Genomic DNA, 26,060 nt, shown 5'->3' on the forward strand with positions numbered 1-26,060 from the left:
TTTTTGTAGACATTTGCTGCCTCTTCATCGAGTTTAATGACGTTTAATCTTTACGTTTTTAACATTGTTTAAATAGGCAGCTTGCTTTCTAACGGTGGCTTCCGCGTCTGTGTTACCTAGGCAACGTCTTGTCCAATCATAATAGTCTATGAATGGTACGCACACACTCTGACCTATCAGAGTTTGTCTTATTTGGCTTTTCAACCGTTTAAACTGCAGACTCTGTGTTTGTGTTGCACAGATTCTAAGACTCGCTCACAAGAAAACGAATAAAGATAAATAAATAAATAAAGTCAACCAGATAAGGTAATAACAGTCATTTTGTGTCCTCCAGAAAGTCATGCTTTGTTTCTCCAACGTTGTTAGAAAGGACGCTAAAGTTAACGAGTTGTTAGATAGCTAGCTAGGATTGCTAGCATTATATTGTTTTCATTTCCACTAGTGAATATTATTTAGTGAATATTATAAACACAGTACTCTCTGTTAACTGATAATTTGTTTTATATAAAGCTAAACAAAGTGACACTGGGGAATAATTAGTATAATTATACTTTTTTTTAGCATAATTATACTGTATGATAAAATATCAACCCCGGTTTAGGTAGCTAGCTAGCAACTATGTATTCAACTATGTAGTCATAGTTAAAACTGACTTAAGTGATTTTCGTTCAAGTTTTAAATCTCGAGTGAACTCTCACACTCACACTCACATATACACACACACTCACACTCGCACTCACACAAGCTCTTGTTATATTTTATATAGATGTCCTCAGATGAAGGGGATCTGGACAGTCCACACCTACCAAAGGATTCAGACAGGGGCAGCTCAGTGTCTTCTGAACTTCAAGTGAGTTATTTTTCTCCAAAAAAGAGGGTGATAACTTTATGGTCTCATGTGTGTTGTGTGTTGAAAATAGATTTTAGAGCAATTTTTCAACCATGATGTCTATTATGAGTCTGTCATTATTTCTTTGTCCACCTTTTAATACATTAGGAGGAGTATGAAGAACTGCTTCGCTTTGCTGTAGTCACTCCAAAGTATAATCCAAGTAACCCATCACAGCTGATGAGCAGCTCGTTTTCAAGGGATCCTGCAAGACTCGAAGCGGTTCAGGGTTCGAATTATACCTCATTACTATTCTTAGCATACTATTGATATCTTCTAAATGAGTGTAGATTCACTTTGAAGCCGTTTACAAGAAGTTTATAAAATACCTTACTATATTTGCTATGATCTCTTTTAGACCTTAGAGAATCATCACCTGTAAGTGAGGTGATTTCAGCCACCTGTGCTTCACAGTTAGAAGGATCTCGACCACAGAGTCGCATTTCTGAAGGTAAACCTAACGATGTATCATCAAACCTCATGACAAAGGTCAGAGTTTGGTATATTTCCTGTTATTGGATGTGACTATTGCATGTTTTTTTTAGGGGAAGAGGTGGGGTCAAGGTCTGATGGAGGACCAGAAGGTAGACATACTGATTCTGACAAATCTGGGAAGAGCAGTCCATGTCACGTGATCGTGACGACAGAGATGTTTGTGTCAGAGGAGAACCTGAACAAGATGGAGGACATTTTGGACACATGGAGCAACAACTTGAAGGTTTGTGTTTCTTCAAAAAATGTCATGTCTTACAAGTGCTTGTCTGGCAGTACTTGTATATAAAAAGTACTGTGTCCTACAGTAAGCTGTGAGTTTATTAGATATACCAGTCTAGTGCACTGTACATGAATCCATAAATAACAGCATTTGTTGCCATCAATACGATCAAAAGTGATGTTTAGACAGGTTTATAATTTTCATTCAAGTTATTCAATCAGTCTCTGATTAAGATTGGATCCCCTCCAGTCTCCTTGATGACTCTGGTCCTTTCTGAGAGAAAAACTGAGATGCCACTATATTGCCAGCTAAGCTGTATGAGTAGTTCAAAGGCTGTATTTAGCTCTGCGATCTGAATAACCATGTGCAATTTTATTAACTCCTCACCAGATGCATTTATCACTACTGTGAATATGGCGCATAACTGTAAAGTCTCCCGTATTTTCATCTTTGTGTAGAGCAACGTGATGACGGAGCTTCGGAAATGGAAAATAGCCTTTGTGGAGCAGCACAGACTGGAGATGACAAAGCAGAGGGAAAAACATGCTGCTCATATAGCAGGCATTAATGCAGAGATGGATAGTCTCAAAGACCTGCTCAATACCTACCAGATCTCCAATCAGCGGAAAGACGAGGCATGTAATACTCACCACTTAGACTGACGTATAAGTTAATTAATAACTATTATGATGGTATCAAATACTGTCAAAATACAAGTAAAAAGAATCCAATTTTAGTGCTTATAGTATACTGATATCAATAGTTATTAGTATGTTGAAGAAATGTATACAGATTCAGATTGACTCAGTGACATCCTCTCTTTGCCCTGTAGGTGATCACGAATTTGACACGAGCAGTTGACAGGCAGCGGGAGCGGCTGGAGCTGATGAGGAGCTTCACCCAGTGGAGACACCAGCACTGTGCTGCCAAAGAGGAGGTGAACTGAGTGACAGCCCAGTAGCATGCTGACTAAAGGCCATCACCTTTCTCCACAGACCTTTATTCTTTCAGCTTTAAATAGATATTTCTGCATGAGTTTGACAAGCTTTGCTTTTTTTTTTGTCTTTGAATGATCGCTTACTTTATGACCTTGTTTCACTTCTTCTGAGCTAAATGTGGAAAAATGTACTAAATGTAGATTTTTCTAATCGTGAAACAAGTTCTAATTCTAATGCAATTTCAGGGTGCGTATAATGAATCTATTCCCCTAAAAAAAATGAAACGATATAAGACGGACAATGATTTTCCAATCCATATAAAGTGTGTGTCTGTGTGTGTGATTGGCATGAACAAAAAGAGCAACACTTCCTTGTATTGAGAGGGGAAAAAAACAAAAAGCTGTTTACTCAAAAATCTAAGAGCAGTTGTCAAATTATGATAATGAACATTAATGTGACTTATGTAAAGCTGTTCTTTCCACTTTTACTATCCTTTTTAGCTCCCCTTTATTCAACAGAATCTATGATGCCATGCACATGATTGACAAACATCTTTAGCATTAAACCCCAAGTTCTATAATGTTTGTGTACTGCTACTTACTAGATATTCGTCGTCATTCCTGGGTGAAAATTATTTTATATGTCACCAGATAGCAAGGCAATGGCAGTAAGAAAAAAACTAAGACAATATGAGAACCAGATTTAAAACTAGATTTGGGGAAAAAAGTGAAATAAGCAATGATGACCTTGCCTTTAATTATCATTATCCTATGTGTATATTTCCTTCCCTCTATGTGCACCAGGCTCAGGCGAGTAAATTGGCAGAGCAGCACTACCAACTGCAGTTGAAGAAGAAGGTGTGGGCTGCCTGGCACTCGCTTATCCAAAGAGGCTGGAGGGAGAGGGCAGAGCGGGCATGCCGTGCTCGTGCTGAGGAGGTCTGTCTGCAGCTCTCTGCTGACTATGAGGCGAAACTGGGAGAGGTATGAGAATATTTACTCATGTTTACAGATAAAAGTTTACAGATACTAGCTTGGTGTTTGTACTGTTGGTTGTTTAATGAAAGATCCAACGTTTAGTTGAATATCTGACTTCAGCTGGATGTGTGTGTCTGTGTGTGTGCATGTCTGTGCCTGTGTATTCAGCACATAGAGGCCCTTCAGAAAGCCCAAGCTGAAATCCAAAGGCTGCACAGAGAGAAAGAGCGCTATGAAGACTCCATGAAGAAGGCGTTCATGCGTGGTGTCTGCGCTCTTAACATTGAGGCACTGAGCATGTTCCACACTGCAGATACAGACAGACACGAGCAAGGTTAATCTTTCTCTCTTTAAGAAAAAAGGTATAAAATAACAAATACAAGTCAAAAATACGGCTTTGCTATTTCCAAGACATTGCAACTCATTATATTAATTATGCTCTGCATTGAATTTGATGCTCAGACGTTTGACCTTCTGAGCTGCTTTTATTGCTTTATTCATTCAGCTTCTGTGAGGTACGCTATGATGCAACACTATTTATGCCAGTATATATAAGTATCCTATATTGTAATTAATACTGATGCTGTAGCCATGTGCTTAAATTGATCTTACTTTTATCTCTCAAAGTCTATAAGGGATTTTGGAAAAAATATAAGCTACAATTGAATGACAGTATAGCAACAAGGTTTATTTTGGTCTCTAATAGGCCTACAGGGTTATTAATGAACTGATTTCACTGAAGAAGGATGGCAGTGAAGTGAGCTATTGGTAGTTATCCCACTAGTGCGATTCATATCTGTGATTTAATACATGAGGCTCTCTGAATGAATAGCTCTCTATTAATTGGGTATTGTGTGACTGCAACTAAAAAAGTCAGAAGTGATTTTGTATTGTATGGCTGTGAAAGTTTTTGTTTCCGCCTGTCTGTGTGCTGGGGTAAATATGGGGTGGATTTGTTTTCAACCTTTTTTGCAGATGGATGTGAATCGTAACAGAATAAATTTTTATTTTCCCTTAAGATGCAGCACCCTCAGGAGACGAACCCAGTTCTAGCTCAATGGCCAGCCGTCCTCTCTTTACTGCATCTTCTGCACGTTTGAGCCCAATCAGCATGGAGACTCCAGTGCAGCCCGTCCACTCCCGCACTAATACAGACGACAGAGAAGCAGTAAGACATGCACTCTATGAAGCCGTGACTTAGATGGGTCATGCGTTTGATCCTGTGCCTTGACTTTTTTTCTCCACTACCAATATTTAGTTCATATGGTGGTATATTTTATGTTATAAGGGAAAATGATTTCTTTTAAAATTGAATTCTGATTTCTTGTTTTCTTTAGTGAGTAAAGTCTGAATCTGCTATCGACTATCGAGATGCCAGATTAGGGTTTGCACACACTCTGATACACAAAGAAAGTTTACTTAGAGAATAGTTTTATAATCAGGGCTCAGCATATGGTAATAGGGAAAAAAATTGGGGCTAATATCCACTAAGAATGCATTTTATTTATTTATTTATTTATAGCTAAATATGCTAATATGTATATGCAGATAATTTTGGTCCCCTATTTGAGTGTAGATTTTACTTTGTCACATGTGAAAAGATCACTGATGGAGATTTGAACAAATTTAATCCCGACCATACTTGCAACAGAGAGCCTGAATCCAAAAGCCAAGATATGAAGCAATCCAATCGTATTTGGTTCTAGAATGTTGTGGTTTAATTAATAAAGTCATTAGGTTGTATTAAGGTTGTATTGTTGACACAAATGAGAAGGTGTCAGATATATATTAAGGAAAAGATGTATATTCAGATGAATATAAAGTAAAAATATTTCCCAAAAGGTGCAGGAACCCCGTACAGTTTCTTACATGCATACAGTTTTTTTACATGCATGTTTACTAGCATGAAATTTATTTCTGTGTCTAGTAGCCAATGTCTCATGTTGCAGGATCAGTTTAGCTCTCAGCCTGGCTGTAGTACAGCAGTCAGTAGGACAGATGCACTTCCCGCCACTGCAGTAGTTAATCCTGCTTTGGCACCTGGAGGCATCACTTCGACAGGTTCGACACTTCGACAAAGTTCCCTTCGACAGGTAAAAATGCAGCATCACTGAATATACAAATTGCAGATGCATACTAATTCAGCATAGCTGTATAGGATCAATCAAAGAAGTATGGCATGCTGAAAAAATCTTTTTTTTCTTTTTTCTCCATGCAAGTTCCCACAGACGAGTGTACGCACAGTAACAGCTGGTCAGCAGAAAGCTTCAAAGACTGTGACTGCACGTATCACTGGACGCTCAGAACTGGTCAAGACAGGCCGTAACCCTGGCAGCGTACATGTCATGGGCGTGGTTCCACCAATGAGTTCCATCGTGGTGGAGAGACACCACCCTGTCACTCAGGTATCAAATATAGTAATTACAATAAAACAGCAAATAAATAAATCTAATCAAACAAAGTACTTAAGGAAAATTTACACACCTTCCCCTTATTTATCAGGACATGTTTTTGATTTACTTCATTAGTATGCCCTAGAGAGAAGAATTATTCTTGTTTTGCTATTTTAAGTACGTGTCCATGTACAGATCTTTCGTGGCCATGAGTAGGACTGTAATCAGCCACTGAAATTCAGTCAGGAACTTTTGGACTCCTCCTAGCAGTTTTTAGTTTTTATTAATGTTTTGTTTGTCACCTTTTCCTAAATTTTTTAAAGTGACCTTGCCAGTAAGAACAGCATTGTATAAATTGCTTCAAAGCAATGTTCTAAAATCATTAAAAGACTGTTAATGTCTTGCTGACGAGATCATATTTCCTGTCATATTCCTTCATCATCATCAGTTATATCACAACCATTAAAAAAAAAAGAAGGGGGTTGGGGGGTGTGTGTCTCAAAATACTTTAAAGTATTTATAAAGTCGTGAACAAACCTTTGGCTGACGAAAAAAATAAAATAAAACTGATTTTTATGTTAAAATACAGAGAGTCTTTCTGACCAATATTTTTTTTTAATAGCTCCTTTAGAAAGCTAGTTCCATAAAAATAAAAGCCACTTCAGCATTTTCATGTGCATTTTTTCTGAGAGCTCTGTTTTGTTCTAGGTTACCATCGGTCAGGCAACAGCAGCCAAATTTCCTCGTTCTGCTCTACAGAGTCACACGGTGTCCAGCACTAAAAGCTCCAGCCAGCCCAGGGGACAGCCGTCCTCCGCATTTCACATCCACTCTGTTAAAGTAGTGGACTAACACACGCGCACACACACACACACACCCTGTCATGGTATCCCACATAAATATGAGTGTCATGTACACAGGAGTGACATACAATGGATTACATTTGTTAATTGACAAATTGGTGTGCCTTAGTTAAAACCTCATATTTGAGAATCAGGGCTTTGTGTCTTTTTGTGATTGTCCATTAAGGTTAACATTACATTTTTAAAGTTTATAATCATTTATTAAGCATTCTGTATGTTTTAAAGTATTTTTATACTAAAGAATTTTAGATATGACTTTTTTTATTTAATTCATGGCCTTTGTCACTATGTGTCTGTATGTTTGTCTGTCCCTGGCTATGAAGGGTGTTGCGATTTCTTGGCAGTAAAGGTTAATTAATCACATTTGTGCACAATTTTTTAAAGAGTTTATGTGTTGGAAAAATGAATGTAAATCTTCAGTTAAAGAAACAGGTGTGTTTATTAACGTATTTCATGGTAGACGAAGTGAACTTGAGAAATGCTGTTGCTTCTCAAGATTTCAATGTTCAAATAAAGTATTTTTTACGTTTGGCTGACAAGCCTTCATGAAATTTTGCATTTCCGTTTACTGCTGTCCTCTCCTTCCATCCTCAGTTTTTCTGTCAGAACAGATGGGGGCAGGTTTATATACAGGTTGCCAGGTACACCAATCATAAACAAAATTAGTACATGAAGTAACAATGTTAAATCATATGTGATAGATTAAATGGCTCAATTTTCAAACGATCAAACAACAAACTTAACCTCACCTGCTATTTTGATATTGCCAATTGCAATTAGTCCCTGGTAGAGTTCCTTGGCTGGGTTTCCTTGAGCAACTAACATTCCATGGAGCCAAATGAGTAGCATTCTGTTTCCATGCTCCTGGTAACTGTTAGGACCTAAAGACACACCACCAGGTCTCTAAGTGTTATAGTGTAGTCAGTCTATTTGGAGAATTATCTGATGTACACTTTTCTGCTCACAGCCTTCAGGACCCTGAAGATGGATCTAATTTTCTCACTGTATTTCAGTATGTCTGCATTTATGTGCAGGAAAACACACTGTTGTGATATGCTGAGATTTTTGGTAGTTGACTGCAGTGTCACCAGATTGCCTCATGTGGTTCTTGGCCAAATTTATTTGCAAAACAACTGAATAGCTAGCAAAGATAGAGGTCTGTCTTGCAGGATTAGGGAGGTGAAAATCGGCATAAGATATATAGAATACTTTTATACAACATCGATTCTTAGTGATTCTTTTATTACAGAAAGTTCTTAAGGAGATTATTATAAGGCGAAGTTATAAGGCAAAGATTAATATTCTCCAAAATCCACACACATTTTTAATATTTCCTCATACTAAATAAAGTTTTCTCACCCGTCCACTGCTCCTCAATGGCTGTAATCTGCTCCTCAGTAAAGGCCCAATGCTCTGCCAGCTTCTTCCACTCGTTCTTGCTGAGAAGGGTATAGGCCAGATTCCACAGTATATTACGAACCTGTTTCGTCTCAGCATGGTGGTCCGGTTTAAATGTTAGTGAAAACTCATCATGAAGGTCTTCATTAGTTTCTGCATTGGGCTAATACAATAAGGTTCAATTCTGAGAAAGGCCAGATGCTTAAAAAAAACACAGGTGCTGAAATAACACAGCTAGGCAAATGACCCAATAATATTCCCAGGCAGTCTCTGATACTTACTGTCCATGTTAGTTAGTTAATTGCTTATCAAAATATATTGAGAAGCCAAAAAACAAGACAAATCTGTTGCAATAACATTGTGATATGACATCATATGTAGCGTGAAATTAGATTCATCACTCAGGCAAATTTAATATCACATCTCATTTCATAATATTATGAAAGGTCTCAGCGGCACATTTTGAGTACTCACCTTTCTCCAACTGAAGTATCTTTCAGCTTTTATGATCATGTCAACAACAATCACTATATCAGCTCTGGCTGCCACTCCCAAGGCTGTTTTACCTTGCTGTAGTTTAAAACAAATAGCTTCATTAAGATGCCATTATTTGGAAATTGTTGGTATTAATAAGGATTAATGTATCATTTACCCTGTCTTTAATCTCCATATTTACACCAGCTTTCAGAATAATCTCAATCACATCCACCTTGCCCAATTCTGCTGCTATGTGGAGTGCTGTCTGGCCCAGCTAAAGGTGGTGAAGACAGAAAGTAACATGGAGTCATTTTAAAAACAGATGGCTACAGTTAGAAAGTACAGAAGAAACTGAGAAGAAGGCATGGGTGGATGCAGGGATGGATGGATGGATGAAGGGAGTAATAATAGTAAGTTAGAAAGGAAGTGAATGGTTTGGAATAAAGTTAGTAGGTCTAAAGGGAAACAGGGAGGGACATTTTACAAGAAAGGGAGTTTTGAAGGAAGTTGAAGTAGTCGTAATTAAGTACGTAAGGACAGTGATGGAGTGGTTTAGTTTAGAGAATCAAGTTTAGAGAATGAATAATTAAAGGATGGAAGAATAAATAAAATGCATTGGTCCTTAAGAAGGTGTTTGGCAATAGTAACTTACGTGATCTGTAATATTGGTGTCACAGCAAGATTCCAGCAGACATTCAATCACTGTAGTGTGACAGTTCTTCACTGCTAAGTGAAATGGTGTCTGTAAGTGCTATAAACATTATAGAATATTATAAAAACTAACATCAGATTACATTTTTTTATGACCATGCAATTTTTTAAGAAGCATATTTCCATCACAATCTATACTATTTGCTGAACCTGTTTTATAATAGCAATACCCATGTGCCCAAAGCAAGATCTATAAAGTCATGGTATGTGGAAGATGTGATGTGGAAGAACTCAAAGGGTCCAAAGTCTTGACCTAAACCCCACTGAACACCTTTGGAATGAATTGGAATTCACACTCAAGCTTTGACATAATACATACTGTATATACAGTAGTACTTTCCTGTACTTTGCTCTACCCCTGATTATATACATCATATTAGATTTGCACAGTCTTAAAGAAAAGTATCATAACTTGTCTGGATATAGTGAACAATTGTTTAAGCGACTTACTTGGTTTTGAATATTCATCTGAACACCATGATCAAGTAGAAGCTTCACTACTGGCATGTAGCCCTTTTCACACACACAATGGATAGGGGTTGTCTTGTTCTGAAAGCAAATATCGAGAATAAAGATCATGGTGTTAATTTGTGAAATTAGGTAACTAATAAACTGACAAAAACAAAGTCTTTCAGCTTTTGCTGCTTCCAAAAGGATTTCTTACATACTGTAGTGGGAATATTTGGGTCACAATCAGCTTCTAGCAGAGCCAAAACACAGTCCTCATGAGCTCCATCAGCAGCTAAATACAGTGGTGTTTCCCCAGCCTATAAACAAATGCTACTGTATATGAGTTTTCACAGTAAAGAAGAAATTCATTCTGTGTATTATACTGTAGAGATCTGAATGCTTTCTTATTATATAGTACACTAAGGTATTTCCATACTACAGTAATAACATTTCAGTCAGGATTGTTGGATGATAAAAGATTGTAAACTTTAGATTTCTCTATACTTACATGATTGACTTCATTGCGGACCTCAAAGTAATCAAGCAGCAGCTGCACGGCACCAAGATGGCCATTCTTAGCAGCAAGATGCAAAGGTGTGTTTCCTTTCTGCTGAGATATGGATAAAAACATTGCTGTGAAGTAATTTTATTGACAGCCTTGTCTTATTATGGACAAATTTCCTAGAATTTAAAAGTATATGGATGGCCAAAAGTATGTAGATCACTGTTGCTACAAAGTTGTAAGCACACAACCCTCTAGGATGTTCTTGTCTTTAGTAGCATATTATATATAATTTATCTTCACTAGAACTAAGAGGTGCAAACCTGTTCCACCATGACAATGCCCCTGTGCACTAACCGTGAAGTGAGGGCTGCAAGACAGGGTTTGTCAGGTTTAGTGTGGAACAACTCAAGTGTCCTGCACAGACCCATGACCTTGACCATAATAAACACTTGGAACACCGACTAATCTTGAAGCTGAATGTGCAACTCCCCATCCATGTACCAAAATTTGTAGATAAAAGCCTTCCAAAAAGACTAGATACTAATCAGGACTAAATCTGTAATTAGATGTTCAACAAGGACATTTCAGTGTGATTGTCAGGTTTCTACAAACATTTTTGGCCATATAATGTGTACCATAGTAACCAAAGACAACAAATTAGTTAGATTTGCTAGACAAATAATTACATACAGTATAACAAATTAAAAAGCATAATAATATTAACACATTTATTTATTAATTTGGCACTACAATAGCAGAATCAATCATATATCTTCGCCGTTTATAATGAAGGGCCTTTCTGTAAGGCAGAACACACTGTCAAAGATTTAATAAGAAATGTGACATGGACCTGATTTGCCTCCATAGTGGCCATATTGTAAGGTGCCTCCATCATCATCTGCAGCATCTGCACACAACCATGATCTGCTGCTAGAGTGAATGGCCTGTTTCCATGCTAACACACATCAACAAATAAGTATCACTAGTGGTATAATTTAATGGATGCATTACTCATAGTAACTAAATAGTAATTAAAGTGCATTGGAACTAGTTGTATAGGTAATGTTTTATGTTTCTGGCAAAGGTTGAACATAAATATGAGACATGCAATTAATGCAAAATTGATAAAAATGCATAAAAGGTTATGCAATAAATAAATATAAAAAGTATGTTTATATTATTAAGACAAATGACAGTACAGGCCCAGTTAAATAAAATAAAAAAACTTTAAAAGGTCTTTATTATTAAATAATACATTAATTGTCTTGCCAATAAACAGTATATATTAAATTATTTAGTAGGAGTAATTGTTATACTGAGTACTTCTTTTAAACTTTAAATTCTCTCCTTTTTATTTAAGAATCTGGTTTGCTGGGTATTTGGCTTAAAAGCTCATGGAAATGGGGCACTGTAGTTAAAAACCAGAGAACCTCTGATTCATATTTTGATCCTTTTTTAATAAGAAATTGTTCTCATTAGCAGTTCAAAATAAAAGAGTAAACCATGATGTCATACGTGGTCTTCTTTGTCAAGTTCTTTCATTTGAAGGTCATCGACGATGTATGCGACGATGTCAGTGTGATTGTTTAGAGCTGCACAGTGCATCATGTTCATTCCTTCCTAAGGGCAGAATGACATGCTTTAAACTAGAATTCTGTTGTCAATAATATTTCTCTAGAACCTAATAATTCTCTAGAGAAACATGATACTGATAATGAATTTAGTATGATGACCACAACCTTACCAGGTTCTCAAACCTCTGATCAGCACCACCCTGCACAAGTAGCTTCAGGATTTCCAAACTGCCAAACCATGCAGCGAGGTGAATAGCAGTGACTCCATGCTGTGTGGGGAGATGTAGGATAATGTAAAATTGGATGCAGTACAGTATGTCCTTAAACTCAGTGTAACTCTGAGTATTTTGGTCTCAGTTGAGTGTCACATTGTATGCCATACCTTGTCCTGCAAGTCTAGTTTTGCTCTTCTTTTAAGCAGTAGATCAGTAGCTTCTTTGTTTTTGCAGGCTACAGCATAGTGAAGGGCAGTTCGATTGTGCTAACGGGTGACAAGTGTGAGTTAGAAAAACATGCTAGATTAACATTAATATACAGTAAATACCCAATATCAGGCTATAAGTTTGCAAAAAAACTCTTTTTTTGAAAGCACTTTGTTCTAGGCAGGGGCAGTTCTAGGGCCTTTTTTTAGGGTGGCTTCAGCCCCCCTGTGTGTGATCTCAGCCACCCTAAAACTAAAAGTATAATTTTTACTTTCATAAATAAACAATAAAAATTACGTTAAAATGCAGGACATGTCGTCGATGGGAAAGTAAATTATTTATCAGTTTGATCCAAGAGTGCGTTGTAGTCTTTCAAAAGTGCGTCATCAGCTGTCTGCTTTATTTGAACGGAGAAGCACAGTCAGGAACGCGCAGCGTGCACGCGCAGTCAGAGCTGGAGGCGTTTATCTATAACGTTAATTGCGGAAAGCCGCAAAGATGGCAACCAAAAGCAGTAAAATTTCACTATTCTTATTACCAGAGTTGATAGCACAAATAAAATATTAATGCAAACAATCCATTCAATACTAAATAAAAATAAAATTTTTTGATTTGGTCTTTGTCTTGTGAATATATTTTTTTTTTATTAATGACTGCATTCATTGGACACACTGTAGAGAATGCACACATACATGAACTGATTTGATTCAAGACTGGCATCATTACATCATGCATAAAATTTTGGTGTCCACTTTGCCATTTTAAATAATACCATAACTTTTGGCTTACTATGTAGTCATATAATATATAATATAAAACTCTTCTTGTTTTAAATTCTCACTGAGGGCTAAAAGCCATTAAAAAGATAAAATCCTAGAACCGCCCCTGGTTCTAGGTTTCTATAGAGAGTCTTTTACAGCTATCAAATAACATTATTTACTTCTAAATAGCATCAGCTTTCTTAAAAATGCTTGCAAATGTACGCTATTCCATATAGAATCCTATGGGATCTTAGCTAGGTAGCCTTCTGTCTAGTTAATATTAGCTAGCTATGTGGATAACTAGCTGGCTGACAACCAGCTGGTGTATATTTTGTTAGGAAATTTGAAGGTACAAGTGAGTCAGCTGTTAAGTAGTGGAGTGATATTCTGCCCCTGAGGCAGATACGAGCCAACTTGGTGATTGGTGATTTTTCAAGAGCTGCATAGAATACAAACAAATAATGTTATTGACATACCACATTTTTAGCATTAACATTTACGCCTCGTCCCAAAAGCTTCATGGTTTCCACGTCGTTCCTTTTTGCTGCTTCGATGTATTCTTTTTCGGTCTCTAGCACTAGAGCAAAGAAGCAAACGACCAATAAACTGAACCATCTTGGCTGTTTGGGCTCTCATACATATTGACAAGAGTACACAAAAACAGTATTTGTTTTAGGCGTTTACATATGGATGTCTTGAATGCGGTCTTTTGTGACCATTAATGATTCACTCAAGGAATTGGTGAACAATAAAATCTCCTTTATTTTTGTATCCATAAGTAGAACATTCCAGGCAAATGAAGCATGATGTAAAGTTCACTTCACATTTCACACCATTGTCTTATTATGGAGGTTTATTATGCCAGTAGCAATCAGATCACTAAGAATACATATTCAAAAAAGAATGTTTATTATAATTTATCTCCGCCATATAACAAACCTACGTCCCTATCAAAATGACAATCAATACAACTTTAAAAGTGTTTCATGCTACTTCTAAGTAAGTTTACTTACACATCTCCACATGATCGAAATCTTTGTCTGCCTCTGGCTCTTTCTGGAGGACGAAATCCGTGAAATCTTTAACATGATCTGAATTAATCCATGTTTTAGGATTCAAGTTTTCCTTTTTCATCAAGGGATGCTTCATGATTCTGCTTTTCAATGCTAAAACTTTGTCCTCCATGGTGTTTTGAATGCAGTAGAAGCTCTTTGCTTTTAACAGAAACTTTTATGAAGTGGTTCGGTTTATTTACTGAAGGGAGGCTACACCCAAGGAAACTGACTCTTAAAGTACATACAGGTAATATTCATCAAATGTTGATTGTACTGAGAAGCTCAGAAAATACTTTTGCTCAGAAGTGAGAAACAGGGTAGTGAGAGAGAATACTGTGCTCTAATATTAAATAAATCATACAAATGCTATACACATTCTGCAATATTCTGACATGAAAATATGTGTAAGTATTTCTCTTTAAAATGTGAAAATTAGTTGCGAAAAGTATTGATACAAACAGACATGAGAAAAATAGTTTAATTTAATTGTTCATTTTAAATCTGTAAAATATTAAATAAGTTACATTTCAAAACATTCAGGATTTGTTTCCCTTAAAAATACAAAATCAAACAAATTAACTGCTATCTCATGGTTTTGATCCTTCTGCTTTTCCAGATAAAGTATATGGTCAATAAAGTGCAGTTATGGATAATAAAGTGCATTTTCTGTAATAAAATACTTCTAAAATATAACACAAGATTTGATATAGCTTCTTATTATAACTTTTTTCCATCCAGAATGGAAAAAAGTTCAGCATCACATCTTCTCTAGTGATATGATCATTTCTCATGATGCATCTGACAGTCATGCCTGCAATATGAAGTAGCAGATACAGAAATCAATATTTAAGAAGCGCTATTTCAAAGCGCTATTAAGAAGCGCTATTGTTTGCTGTTTCCTTTGAAGAATTGATCAATGGTGTGTCTTGTGCTGATGGCTTTGGTTTTCTTTGGTGGAGGAGGTGGTGAGGATCCTTGTCTGCGATTGAAATATGCATGTGGAATCAAACACACATATCAGTACTGAATAAAGAAATACTGTTTTTAAATATCCTGAAGATGTATTTACAGGAGTATTTACAGGATATTCATAGCTACTATGGCCGTACAAGTAAAGGGACCTGACCTTTTGCTCTTTCCTCTTGCAGTAGGGTATTTCTCATGATCTGCAAAATAACCAACATATTCAAATAGCAATAAGAATGTCTATTGTCATTTGCCATCACATAAATTCCAATACTGAATTTACTGTATATTACTCAGCATTAACAAGTATTCATTTGAGGCACTGACCTTTGACTTTGGAATCGAATTGAGCCATTGGAGGAACAGCTTCTCTAAACTCCAAAAGCACTTCCTGGTTAAGACACATGTCCACATGATGGTTGAAGAGAATGAGGTCATCACTATCCTGAGCCTGATTGCACACTGGACATGTCAAGGTGGAGACCCTTCTGTCCAGTGGCTCACTGATAACTTCAACTGAGCTAGCTGTCTGGTGGAAGGATACAGATCCAGTATCACTCATGTCCTCATGAGGCACGAGAGAACGCTTTTCGCTCATGCATTTAAAGTGTTTAAATAATGGTGTACTACAATCAGAATGTGCACTGGAGGAGCTGGTGTAAGGCCCTTCATTATTTCTTTCCAGCAGTGAATTTCTGCTTCCTGAACTTAAATCTGTCACTTTACGAATGCAAGATTCATCCTGCTTGCCCAACTGCTTATTTTCCTCACACACATCTTGACATTCATCCATGGATGTCCTCTTATTGTCCAGTTCACTGCTAAGGCATTTGTCTATATGTTGGTTGAATGATGAGAGGTTTTCAGTTTCTATACTATTGAAGCACACAGGACATGTAAAACACTGGAGGATATTTGAAGACTGTGTTTTTGCTCCTGTGTTTGCTGTGGACAAACTGGAGTCAGCTTTGGCTGAAGTTTCATCTGTATGCAGATGTCTTATCCATGTGCATGTCTGAGTTTCTTCTGTTTTGTCTGCTGCTTGGTCAGTTGTAAAAGCAGAGTTATTTGTTGATACCGTGGGTAAACATTTCAATATTTTGTCTGTGCATGGACCAGATGTTTCTTCTTCTTCATATTGCTTTTGAAGTCTCTTTGCATAGGCTTTTTGGAAAAATGTATGTTGCTGAGGTTCAGTTGTGCAGCTAGATTTTGTCTGCCACTTATTAAATGGCTTGGATGTTTCTCCTATAAATGAAGGATTTCTGGTCTCAGGACACTGTGAACCCAACTCACTGACTATTTCTGATTTCGACGGCTGAACTGAACTGCTTGAGTCTGATGCTATCTTCAGAAACCCCATAATGCTTTTCTGCTGAGGCTGTTTATCATCCATACTGACGAAGCTTGAGATCCGAACACCTGGTAAAGAGAGGACAAAAGTACAATTTACTGCTCATTTGTGATGTGAAGAAAACATAGCACACTAAAACCAAAACCATCACCGCATTACTCTAAAACTTGCTTGATCTCTTTAATGGAGAACAATTAGCATAAATTTCTAAATAAAATAGTTTAAAAGCAATCCATGGCTTGCATTTCACTGTTCACATATTCTCTTAAAGACAGAAACGCAAACACACAGTTAGAAAAAAAACATGAAATATAACACATAGATTGTGTTATATTTCATTAGTGACAAATTAGTGGTGAAATATGTTACATGCTGAAAAGCAAAACCATGGTTTAAAATAAAAAAATAAATAAATACATACATAAAAAAGTGGTAGATCTCTTCAGTAAATCTATCAACAGAATAAGGCTTCGTTTCTTTTTTTAAAGAGAGAATTATATGCTGACTTCACATTTTCTCACTGCCGTAACTGCAATTTGCTCTGGGAGCATTATGTTCAGACATGAACCGAGCTCTTAAATTTTATCCGTTCGTTAACAGACGGAGAAACTTTTTGTAACGCTGGTAATCATGTCATTGAGAGTAATTTACTCGTTATTATTCCTCTATTTAATGACATGAAAAACTGGAATCTACAAAGCAGTTACACAACCTACTCTTGTAATTTCATGAGATTAAAAAGATGTGTTAATAGACATAAGAAAAAATACGTTTTATCATATAACTAACAAAAGCTAAATAAAAGGCGTTTCCATCATGCGTGGATTCATTAAACATCAGATTAACAAAAGATTAATAACTGAAGAGACATCACTGAAAGAAAAAATAAACAAACAAACAAATAAATAAATAAAAAGAGAGTACCCATTAATCTCAGCCTCAGGGGTAGAGGGTTGATATTATCAATCTCAGCTTTCAATAGGTCCTTCGCAGCAGCAAATATCTCCTCTTCAGTGCACACAGCACACTGCAACGTGAATGCTCTGGTCTTCACCTCAAAGTTGACATTCTTCAGTTTTAAAGTGACAGTTTTACCCTGTGTATAAAAAAAGTTATGTTAAGCGTACTGTTGTGTTGCGAATGAAGGCATCACTTTTAAATTGAATGCTGGCAGCTGAGCCAAAAAAATATATATAGCAATCACAGTGTTCTTTAACATTACAGCTTTTGACAGGCACAATATAAATCTGATTAATGTGAAGCTGTACCTTGAGGCCCTCCCTCTGCAGATCCTTTGCCAAATCGTGACAGAGCTCCCTGCATAATGAATACTGCTCGTGTGCAATGCTCATCTCTGCAAATGTCCTGCCATTAAAAGCATTGTGGTTAATTCTAGTTCAAAACGCTGGCCTTGATATTACCCTCACAACTCATGCACCATGAAGTGCATTTCCATTCTGTTTTCAGATGATGGCTACAATTTTATAATGCTGAAGACATTTAAGTAGATGTTTTGTAAAGGAGCAAGTTACCTTTCTGTGCTCATGCTTTTTCTCTCAGAATCTCTGCAGACACAAAGACAAAAATAATAAATGTTAAGAAACCTCAGAAAATCTTGGAGAATAAAAAGGTCTCTCTCTCTCTCTCATTATATATATATATATATATATATATATATATATATATATATATATATATATATATATATATATATATATATATAATTATATATAATTATATATAATATATAATTAATAAACATTTTTCAATGAACACAAATGTGTGGAAATGAATAAGCGAGTACATGCATATGTAAATAAATACCAATAATTTGAGTAAGGAAATGAATAAGAAAAGTGAATCTGTGTTTCAAAATGAAAAAGACACAAAAATCCAGTTCAACATGTAGGACCCGAGCTGACATAAGCAGAAAGTCCAGATCCGCTATTTACTTTTTTTTTGTCTCATTCATTTAAAAGCCTCATTCATTCATACATTATAATTTGTACATGCTGGCTATAAAGAGAAAGTTGTCAAGAAGTATATTTCGCATTTCAAATTCCAATGAGAAGGAGTAAGTCTTGGCAGTGTTTATTTTTTTTTTTTTTTAAAAATCAAATCTTTTTTCCAAGTAAATCAGTTGTACGACACCTTTCTATGCGAGTTGAGCCAATTCCGAGTGAAATCTGGAGGAAATGGTGCCAGGTTGTCTCAGAGAAAAGCAATGAGAGCATCGCCATCTGCTGTCTAAGCTGGGAACAAATGACGATACCCAATGCAGCTAGCATCTTCTCGGTCACTTTCCCGATCCCAGAGACCTGAAAAGTGACATGAATTACATTTAGCATTTTCAGTCACCATCCTGGCAGTACTCAACTCGTGTGTCTGTAATTATCACAGGGCAAAAAACCTTCCGAACAGGCAGCTCTTGGATGAAGTCCATCACAGCCTTTCTATCTGGAAGAATACGATATTGACCATTGGGCTTGTTTTTATCGCTGCACACTTTTGCGAGCATCATATTCGGTGCGATACCTATCAGAATAATGAAACAGAATCCATTAGGGCTGTTTTATAAATCATGTTATGTCTGTATCGGCTATGTATAATTAATTAAAATGCAATCATTTTTTTTAATTACCAGCACTTGCAGTCAGTCTTGTTTTCTGCTCAATACGAAATCGCATCTCCCTCACAGCTTCTTCAGGACTTGTCCCAAATACCTCCGCTTTCTGATCAGGGGAGGAACTTGGGCTGTCCTCAAACAGCACAGGGGACAGGCTCTTGAGTTCGTTTATCCCTTTCATTGCATTATAAAAGAAAATAATTCTCATTCGATTTCGTACAGTATAAGGAATTTAATAACGAATAGTCTTTCTAAATTTTGTTCAATAGTTTACATGTCTGAAAGTCTATAGTGCTACTTAATATGTAGTATATATTAATATGTATCAGTTACACTACCTCCTGTGGTCTTCTCTTCACAGATTTGATGCGTTCTCAAAGACTCAGGCCAGTGCTGCCTCTGTTCCAGATGCTCAGTGATATCCAGATAAGCTTCATCTAAACTCATGGGCAAAAAGTGGGCATCATAGTCTGCAAATACCTCACGCACCTTCAAGACAAAGTACAGAAATGCAATAAAAACTCATGGCAAGATGTACTAAACCTTTAGGCAGAGGGGCTTGTGAAAAACAGTGCACATCTTGAGATAAATGACCATTACCTGTTCACTCACTGCTCTATATTTGTCAAAGTTGAGTGGAACAATGACCAAATCTGGGCAAAGCTTCTTAGCAATGAAGCCTGGCATGGCAGCACGGACACCATATCTCCTGGCATGGTAGTTTGAAGTGGACTGAAAATGTTAAAAATGTTTTTTGATTAAATGTTTATGCAACACATTATTTAAATTACCTCTATTAATTATCTCTACTATTTAAATTACCTCTAATTACCTAGTTCTGATGTCAACATTTCAAACCAGTTTCTCAAATCCATATTCATCGTCCACCATAAGCAGTTTTAATATTTTAAGTCAAGTGAACTATGTCGTCCTACGCATAAACACATCTATAGTGGAACAGAATAACAATCTTATGAACTTGAGGTCATAAGTATACTCCAGGGTTGAATAATGGGTGATTATGTCTCAAGACTGATCATTCAAGTTTCAATAACTAATCGTTTGTGCTTAGTTGAAAAAAGAATCTGCAATCACTCTGGATTTTTATGGATAAGATTAGATATTCCCACTAGACTTAAGTGATGTCAAAGAAAATGTAATTATATATGACCAGGAATCTCACCAACATGCTCATGGATCCCACAGCCATGGGTTTATCCTTCAGTTCTGGACAGTCTCTCATCTCCACAGCAGCATAGAATGCATCCATATCCACATGCACAATCACCCTGCCCAGCTCACGACTTCTTTCCAGATCAGCAGCCAGATTTTCCACCTACAAGACAGAACATTATAATGCTCTAAATGAGGACAGGCAGAGATGACAGTCACAAAGCGAGGAATTTTGCTTCCAACTAGCAAATATATTATTGAGCAAGTTACTGATTAATGTTCTTGTCCACATGGGTTTCCTCCACATAAATTGCCTCTAGTTTTGTGTGTATGTATGTGTGTGTGTGTGTGTGTTTGTGTATGGGTACATTCCTGGGACAAGCTGCGATCCACCACAGTAGTAACAGCAGATGAATGAATGAATTAGGTCAAATATGAATAGGGCAAATTTACAGATTGTGTCTAAGAGAGAATTCAAAACAACATGTCTCAGGGTTTCCCGCAGCACTTTTCAGTTCGGGCGGCCCCCCTAAGCTGGGAAACCCTACCGCCTTAACTAGGTCATCCAAAAAAAAAAAAATTACGCTGCACAAAAAGCCGTCAAGTGCATCTCGGAGAATAGCGCGGACGCGCTTCACACCGCGAGCGGGCACGCGCGCCACACGGCCGAAATGACAGAAAGACGTGGTCCGTCAGTTACGGTGACCGAGAAGTGCAAAACACATTAACAAATCCGAAAACAAATTAACAAATCCGAAAACAAATTAACAAATCCCAAAACACATTAACAAATCCCAAAACACATTAACAAATCCCAAAACAAATTAACAAATCCCAAAACAAATTAACAAATCCCAAAACACATTAACAAATCCGAAAACACAACAAGTCAGACAACCCAGAAACGGTAGTGTATCGTTTTTGAATGGAAACTTACCAATCATTGGACAAGACACCTGTCACTCAAGATATACAGGTATGGAATCTTATGTGTAATGTGTAAAGTTCTCCGTTTAAATATAAGAAAATAACAGAATTAATCCACAGTAATCCATTCCATCCATCCATTCCAACTTTTCCCTGCGGCAGACTGTTGAACTTCATGTATACTTTGAGTGGCAGGTGTCTTGTCCAATCACAAACTATACCAACCGCTTCTGGGTTGTCTGAAATGTTGTGTTTTCTGATTTGTTAATGTGTTTTCTGATTTGTTAATGTGTTGCGTGCACCGATTCAGACAACCCGAAGCGGTAGGTATAGTTTGTGAATGGAAACTTACCGATCATTGGACAAGACGACTGTCATTAAAGATATACAGGGGAATGAAAGGTGTCTCGTCCGATGATGGTAAGTTTCCATTCACAAACTATACCAACCGCTTCCGGGTTGTCTGACTTGTTAATGTGTTTTCGGATTTGTTAATGTGTTTTCGGATTTGTTAATGTGTTTTCGGATTTTTTCACTTGTTTTAGGATTTTTTCATTTGTTTTCGGATTTGTTAATGTGTTTTCGGATTTGTTAATTTGTTTTCGGATTTGTTAATGTGTTTTCGGATTTGTTAATGTGTTTTCGGATTTGTTAATGTGTTTTCGGATTTGTTAATTTGTTTTGCACTTCCCGGCCACCGTAGTCACCGTCTGGAGGATAACTAGCCAGTTGATAAAACATGTGTCTGCAAAATTTTGAATGTTGTTTTGCACTTTCTTATTTATTATTATATGTTGTTTAAATTTTATATTTAGTGTTAAATAAATAATTGTTAAATGTAGTACAGAGTCTGTGGTCTATCTCACAAAGAAGCGCCGTCCCACCGGCACCCACCGAACCCTACCGCCTTAACTAACAAATTTTCTGCGGGAAACCCTGATGTCTCATATGCAGAATACAATAAAAACAAATTACCTCTGCTTGGGCTTTCTGTATCTGCTGTTCAGTAACCTTAGCTTTATACCGCATCATCCTCTCAATGCGCTGGTTCACTTGACGCTCCTTTTTCAGTTCATTGTCATAGAATCTGGATCCCTGCAAACCAGATACAAAGTCACATTCACCTACACTGTAAATTCACAGTCTATTGTTTTACATATTACAAACCGTAGTGTATTTATATCTGTTAAGCTAGGTATACTTTGCAGATATATAGTTACTAAAGGTAAGACAGTGTAAGAAAATACCAGAAAACCACACACACACACACACTAACTTTAAATGCGTAGATTTATTATGAAATAAAGGCTGTTGTACTACATGTAGTGTATTAAAGTGATCCAGTGTAATTCTTGAACAAAGTCTGTGCACCATGAATCCTAAACACATCATACAACCCACTTTAAATCAATAGAAAAGGCAAAATATCAGCAGACCTTGGACGTTTCTAGAATAATCTTGTTGATTTTGTCCTTGTCGAGATCTTGCATTCCTGCCTTGTTGTCATTGAGGGCAACTCTGGAGAGGATGCTGTCCTGTCCTCTGCTGCTACTAGGCTCCATCTTCAGCACAACAGCTGGAGCTTTTTACTCGGTTTAGAGATAATATGAACTAAAATGTCATTCCCAAAACATATATAAACATTAGAGATCTAATGTACTCGATATAAACATTTAACACGAGACTGAATTTAAATCATACCAAGAGGCTAACTGTTAGCGTTTAGCTAAAAACAAAAATAGCCGTTAAACAGCTGAACATTTTGACACTGCAGTTCAGTCTTCGCCGCCATTTTCAAATTTCCTCCTCGACAACAAGCAAAACGTTGCTATGCTTCCACCTACAGTACAGGAGCAAAACACTAGTTACAACATAAATATATAAATAGTTACTAACTAACTAACTAACTAAATAAATAAATAAATAAATAGAACGGAATTTATAAACATTTTTTCATAGGTATATTAACCCCTAAATATCTGATAATTTTTTATAGGTATATTAAACTATAAAAAAAAATGTTCAAATATTATTTTCTAGTAATATACAACATATGTAATTCAGATAATTTATTAAACAGTGCCTATAATTGTATTTCTATGTAACCTAAATTGACTAATTAGTTTGTACACAACATTTAAAACCTAAAAGCAACAGAACGTTTCCAGAATATTAGGTTATGGTTCCCAAAATAACTAATGCTGCCATTAGCTAATTTGCTGTTAATTAGCCGTTTGCTAATGCTAAGACTGTTCAAGAGTAATTTACAATATTTTCAAAATGTATGCTCTAATGTATCCATAGGTGGCGCCATTGCATTCAGAAGAGCTTTTATTTTTATTATATTTATGTGTTTATTTAAAAAAAAGGTTGATCATGCTACATTGACATTTTATGATTGTACATGATTGTAATGTAAATAGTAAGCTTATATTGCATTGCAGCATACAGAATGTATTGAATTGCAGCATACTGAATGTATTGAATATTTTCTGATATATTTAGTTTATCAAGAGCCGTTTTAATATATTTTAGTTGTTCATTAATCCATACATACACTGTTTATAAATTGTAATGCTATCCTGTTTTGGTTTTTCTATGATGGATTTGTACATAATAGTTTATATGGATTATACTCTAACCATCTTATCGTCTGTGGCTTTGTGCTCAGGCAAAGCATGACTTCACCTGCTTTTAAAATCTCTTTGATTCCTTGTGGTCAGACGTATTTTCTCCTTTGATTTTGATCTCAGCCATAAATCTTCTCAAATGGTCTTCTTTTAAACAGAACTCTGTTAGCACAGGACGGCAGGAGCCAAGTTGAAAGAGCCAACTATGTGTTTAAGATAAACAACCAAATGTAAGGCCAAATGTACTACCCTTTAGTGCAGTATTAAATTAGGACTTACTTATCCTAGTAGGTAATTATTTTCTTTAAAAATACATGAGTGCAAAGTGCTATCAGTAAGTGTGTTGACATAATTCTGTCTCAGAAGTGAGAGAGTCAGTGTTATGCTGGTGTGCCTATCCACAGTAATGTGTCTGTTGAGGCATGTATTTTTTGACTTGTTCTTTCTTCCTTGCTGAACATAAGCTTTTTTCCCCAAATAGCATAACACCTACATTTTAGTAAAGGGTTTAGGGGATGTAAATGAGGGCTTAGGGGTAAATTCTTTACCCATAGTTATATTTCCTTAACAAGTTATTTACCTGTTATATAATTTGATATATAGATTTATATATTTGGATATTTTGTTTCACAGATCATAGTATAAGTACATTGGAGATGCTAAACTGTGTTGTTAACGAGCATCTATATTTATCAATACCTGTAAACTGAATAGAGCGTTATATAATAACTTCCCCAATAGGCACCAGTCAGTAACGCACCATGCGATGTGTTAACCCTCACTGTCTTTGACACTTGAGTCTTTGCACTTATCTGCTATTGTGTGTCACTTTCACGTTTGCAAAGTGTTTCATCGCAGTCAACTTTGTTCCAATAAATGTTTCTATAAATGTTCACAGAAACATCCCGTTCTTGATTGTATGACAAATGTTCACAGATAACTATAACTAGAGCAAATGTATTTTTTGAAATGCATTTGATAAAACATCAAATATATGACATCTAAACTCCATAAGCTGGTATGCATCTTCTTTTCTAACCCTATAGTCTCACTTGAAAGCGTTCGGTTCCATTTTTGATGAGATTATTTGCAGGCTAAAATGTAAAATTTGACCAAAATATTTGCTCTTCCTTATTTCATTTCTACAACTATATGGAGAAACTAATGGAGAAAATGAGCAATGGGTATTATGTCAGTGTAGAAATGCCAAGGGGGTCAGATCTTTATGTTGTATATTAGACATCAGAATGGTAAACTTCTATCAATGATTGTATTTATTGGAAGAATTTTCTTATTATTGATAAAACTCGTCATTTTTTAAATTATCTTTATGCAGTGGACTGCAATAAGCAAAATGATATCTGAAAATTTAAATTCAGTATTAATACAGAAGGAAGTGAACCCCTGGGAGATGATGAGACAAAGGAAAATGAAAATGTATTGAAACAGACTAATCACTCTGATGCTCAGCAAAGTTACATTGTCACAGTAGATGGATTATTTGTCTTAACAACACAGTCCTGTGAAATATACTATTCAGTCAATGATATTTATCTTGCATTTATTACAATGGACATTGTCACAAAACAGCTTTACAGAAATTCAGATATAGGTTAATGATGAAACCACAAAAAAATCCCTGCGACTACATGTAAGAAGATACATTGAGATGAACCAGACTCAACAGGGAACCCATCCTCATCCTAGTGACACTGGATAGTGTGATTATAGATCATTTCTCAATTTCTCATTTCCAAGCAATGCTAAGTGTGTTGGATGGAACGTAAATATCTTAAGTGAGAGTCATTTTTGATTGCATTAGAGTTTACATTTGCTGTACCAACGTGACATTATGAACAGTTTTATGACTGAAACCTAAGCATAAACTGTACAGGGGCTGTAAGGGGGCTGTTGATGGTGGGTGATGGGGCATGACAGTATTCAGATATCACACACAAAGATTACCAAAAATTAATCCTGTACTTTGCTGGCATATGTTACTCTTAACAAAAATACCAGTGTGATTGTTTTGGAATTAAAGTGCATTATAGTATACACTTTATAGGAATAAGATGTCTAAGCCTTTGTCTTTATTCATGAGAATTTCTCACCACAGTTCAAGTACAGTAGATTAAAGTGCAAATGCAATAAAAAAGCAACCCTGGCCAGGATAAGGCAGCTACTGAAGACTATATTGATGTATAGGGTATGTATAATCTACAGCATGCTTTTCTCTGAGCCATTTTTCACCACTCT

General features: G+C 36.3%; 3 protein-coding genes across 7 annotated transcripts; 1 reads left to right on the plus strand and 2 right to left on the minus strand.

Annotated features, from left to right (window-relative positions):
- Positions 1-203: 203 nt before the first annotated feature.
- On the plus strand, positions 204-7,326 carry poc5 (POC5 centriolar protein homolog (Chlamydomonas)). The gene is made up of 13 exons (XM_060883809.1): positions 204-306; positions 767-850; positions 998-1,118; positions 1,248-1,340; positions 1,435-1,607; positions 2,063-2,239; positions 2,437-2,541; positions 3,346-3,525; positions 3,688-3,853; positions 4,539-4,687; positions 5,469-5,612; positions 5,739-5,924; positions 6,621-7,326. Exons 2-13 carry the CDS (start codon positions 767-769, stop codon positions 6,762-6,764), a joined length of 1,722 nt encoding a protein of 573 aa, XP_060739792.1. The 5' UTR covers positions 204-306; the 3' UTR covers positions 6,765-7,326.
- On the minus strand, positions 7,177-14,318 carry ankdd1b (ankyrin repeat and death domain containing 1B). 2 transcript variants are annotated; one of them, XM_060883812.1, is made up of 15 exons: positions 14,087-14,318; positions 13,550-13,650; positions 12,273-12,371; positions 12,061-12,159; positions 11,832-11,936; positions 11,167-11,271; positions 10,320-10,418; positions 10,030-10,128; positions 9,812-9,910; positions 9,303-9,401; positions 8,826-8,924; positions 8,648-8,743; positions 8,135-8,336; positions 7,525-7,656; positions 7,177-7,374 (listed from the first exon to the last, which is right to left on the minus strand). In XM_060883812.1, the coding sequence occupies exons 1-15, from the start codon at positions 14,256-14,258 to the stop codon at positions 7,319-7,321; spliced, it is 1,662 nt and encodes a 553-aa protein (XP_060739795.1). In that variant the 5' UTR covers positions 14,259-14,318; the 3' UTR covers positions 7,177-7,318. The 2 variants fall into 2 exon arrangements, with proteins under 2 accessions (XP_060739795.1, XP_060739794.1); XM_060883811.1 differs by having other exon boundaries at positions 10,320-10,421.
- A 367-nt stretch (positions 14,319-14,685) lies between these two features.
- polk (polymerase (DNA directed) kappa) lies at positions 14,686-22,972 on the minus strand. 4 transcript variants are annotated; one of them, XM_060884041.1, is made up of 15 exons: positions 22,876-22,971; positions 22,611-22,785; positions 22,150-22,269; positions 20,258-20,410; positions 19,675-19,806; positions 19,413-19,563; positions 19,090-19,248; positions 18,859-18,983; positions 18,600-18,766; positions 17,981-18,013; positions 17,717-17,813; positions 17,373-17,544; positions 15,422-16,516; positions 15,255-15,294; positions 14,686-15,107 (listed from the first exon to the last, which is right to left on the minus strand). In XM_060884041.1, exons 2-15 carry the CDS (start codon positions 22,734-22,736, stop codon positions 15,011-15,013), a joined length of 2,667 nt encoding a protein of 888 aa, XP_060740024.1. In that variant the 5' UTR covers positions 22,737-22,785; positions 22,876-22,971; the 3' UTR covers positions 14,686-15,010. The 4 variants fall into 4 exon arrangements, with proteins under 4 accessions (XP_060740024.1, XP_060740025.1, XP_060740023.1 ...); XM_060884042.1 differs by having other exon boundaries at positions 18,868-18,983; positions 22,611-22,972; XM_060884040.1 differs by having other exon boundaries at positions 22,611-22,972.
- Between the last annotated feature and the right edge of the window lie 3,088 nt (positions 22,973-26,060).

Source organism: Tachysurus vachellii, chromosome 12 (assembly GCF_030014155.1).
Source record: "Tachysurus vachellii isolate PV-2020 chromosome 12, HZAU_Pvac_v1, whole genome shotgun sequence".
In the NCBI taxonomy this organism is placed as follows: Eukaryota; Metazoa; Chordata; class Actinopteri; order Siluriformes; family Bagridae; genus Tachysurus; species Tachysurus vachellii.

Excerpts from the sequence above, each read along its gene's own strand:
- ankdd1b (XM_060883811.1), bottom strand. The coding sequence starts at position 14,258 with ATGGAGGACAAAGTTTTAGCATTGAAAAGCAGAATCATGAAGCATCCC. Across the intron at positions 12,372-13,549 it reads ATGTTAATGCTAAAAATGTG|CACAATCGAACTGCCCTTCA; the intron begins GTATGTCAATAA and ends GTCACCCGTTAG. Across the intron at positions 9,911-10,029 it reads ACCCAAATATTCCCACTACA|AACAAGACAACCCCTATCCA; the intron begins GTATGTAAGAAA and ends ATTTGCTTTCAG.
- polk (XM_060884040.1), bottom strand. The coding sequence starts at position 22,736 with ATGGAGCCTAGTAGCAGCAGAGGACAGGACAGCATCCTCTCCAGAGTT. Across the intron at positions 18,767-18,858 it reads AAGAGCTGCCTGTTCGGAAG|GTCTCTGGGATCGGGAAAGT; the intron begins GTTTTTTGCCCT and ends GTCACTTTTCAG. Across the intron at positions 17,814-17,980 it reads AAAAGCATGAGCACAGAAAG|GACATTTGCAGAGATGAGCA; the intron begins GTAACTTGCTCC and ends TTTTAATGGCAG.
- poc5 (XM_060883809.1), top strand. The coding sequence starts at position 767 with ATGTCCTCAGATGAAGGGGATCTGGACAGTCCACACCTACCAAAGGAT. Across the intron at positions 2,240-2,436 it reads CCAATCAGCGGAAAGACGAG|GTGATCACGAATTTGACACG; the intron begins GCATGTAATACT and ends TTTGCCCTGTAG. Across the intron at positions 3,854-4,538 it reads TACAGACAGACACGAGCAAG|ATGCAGCACCCTCAGGAGAC; the intron begins GTTAATCTTTCT and ends TTTTCCCTTAAG.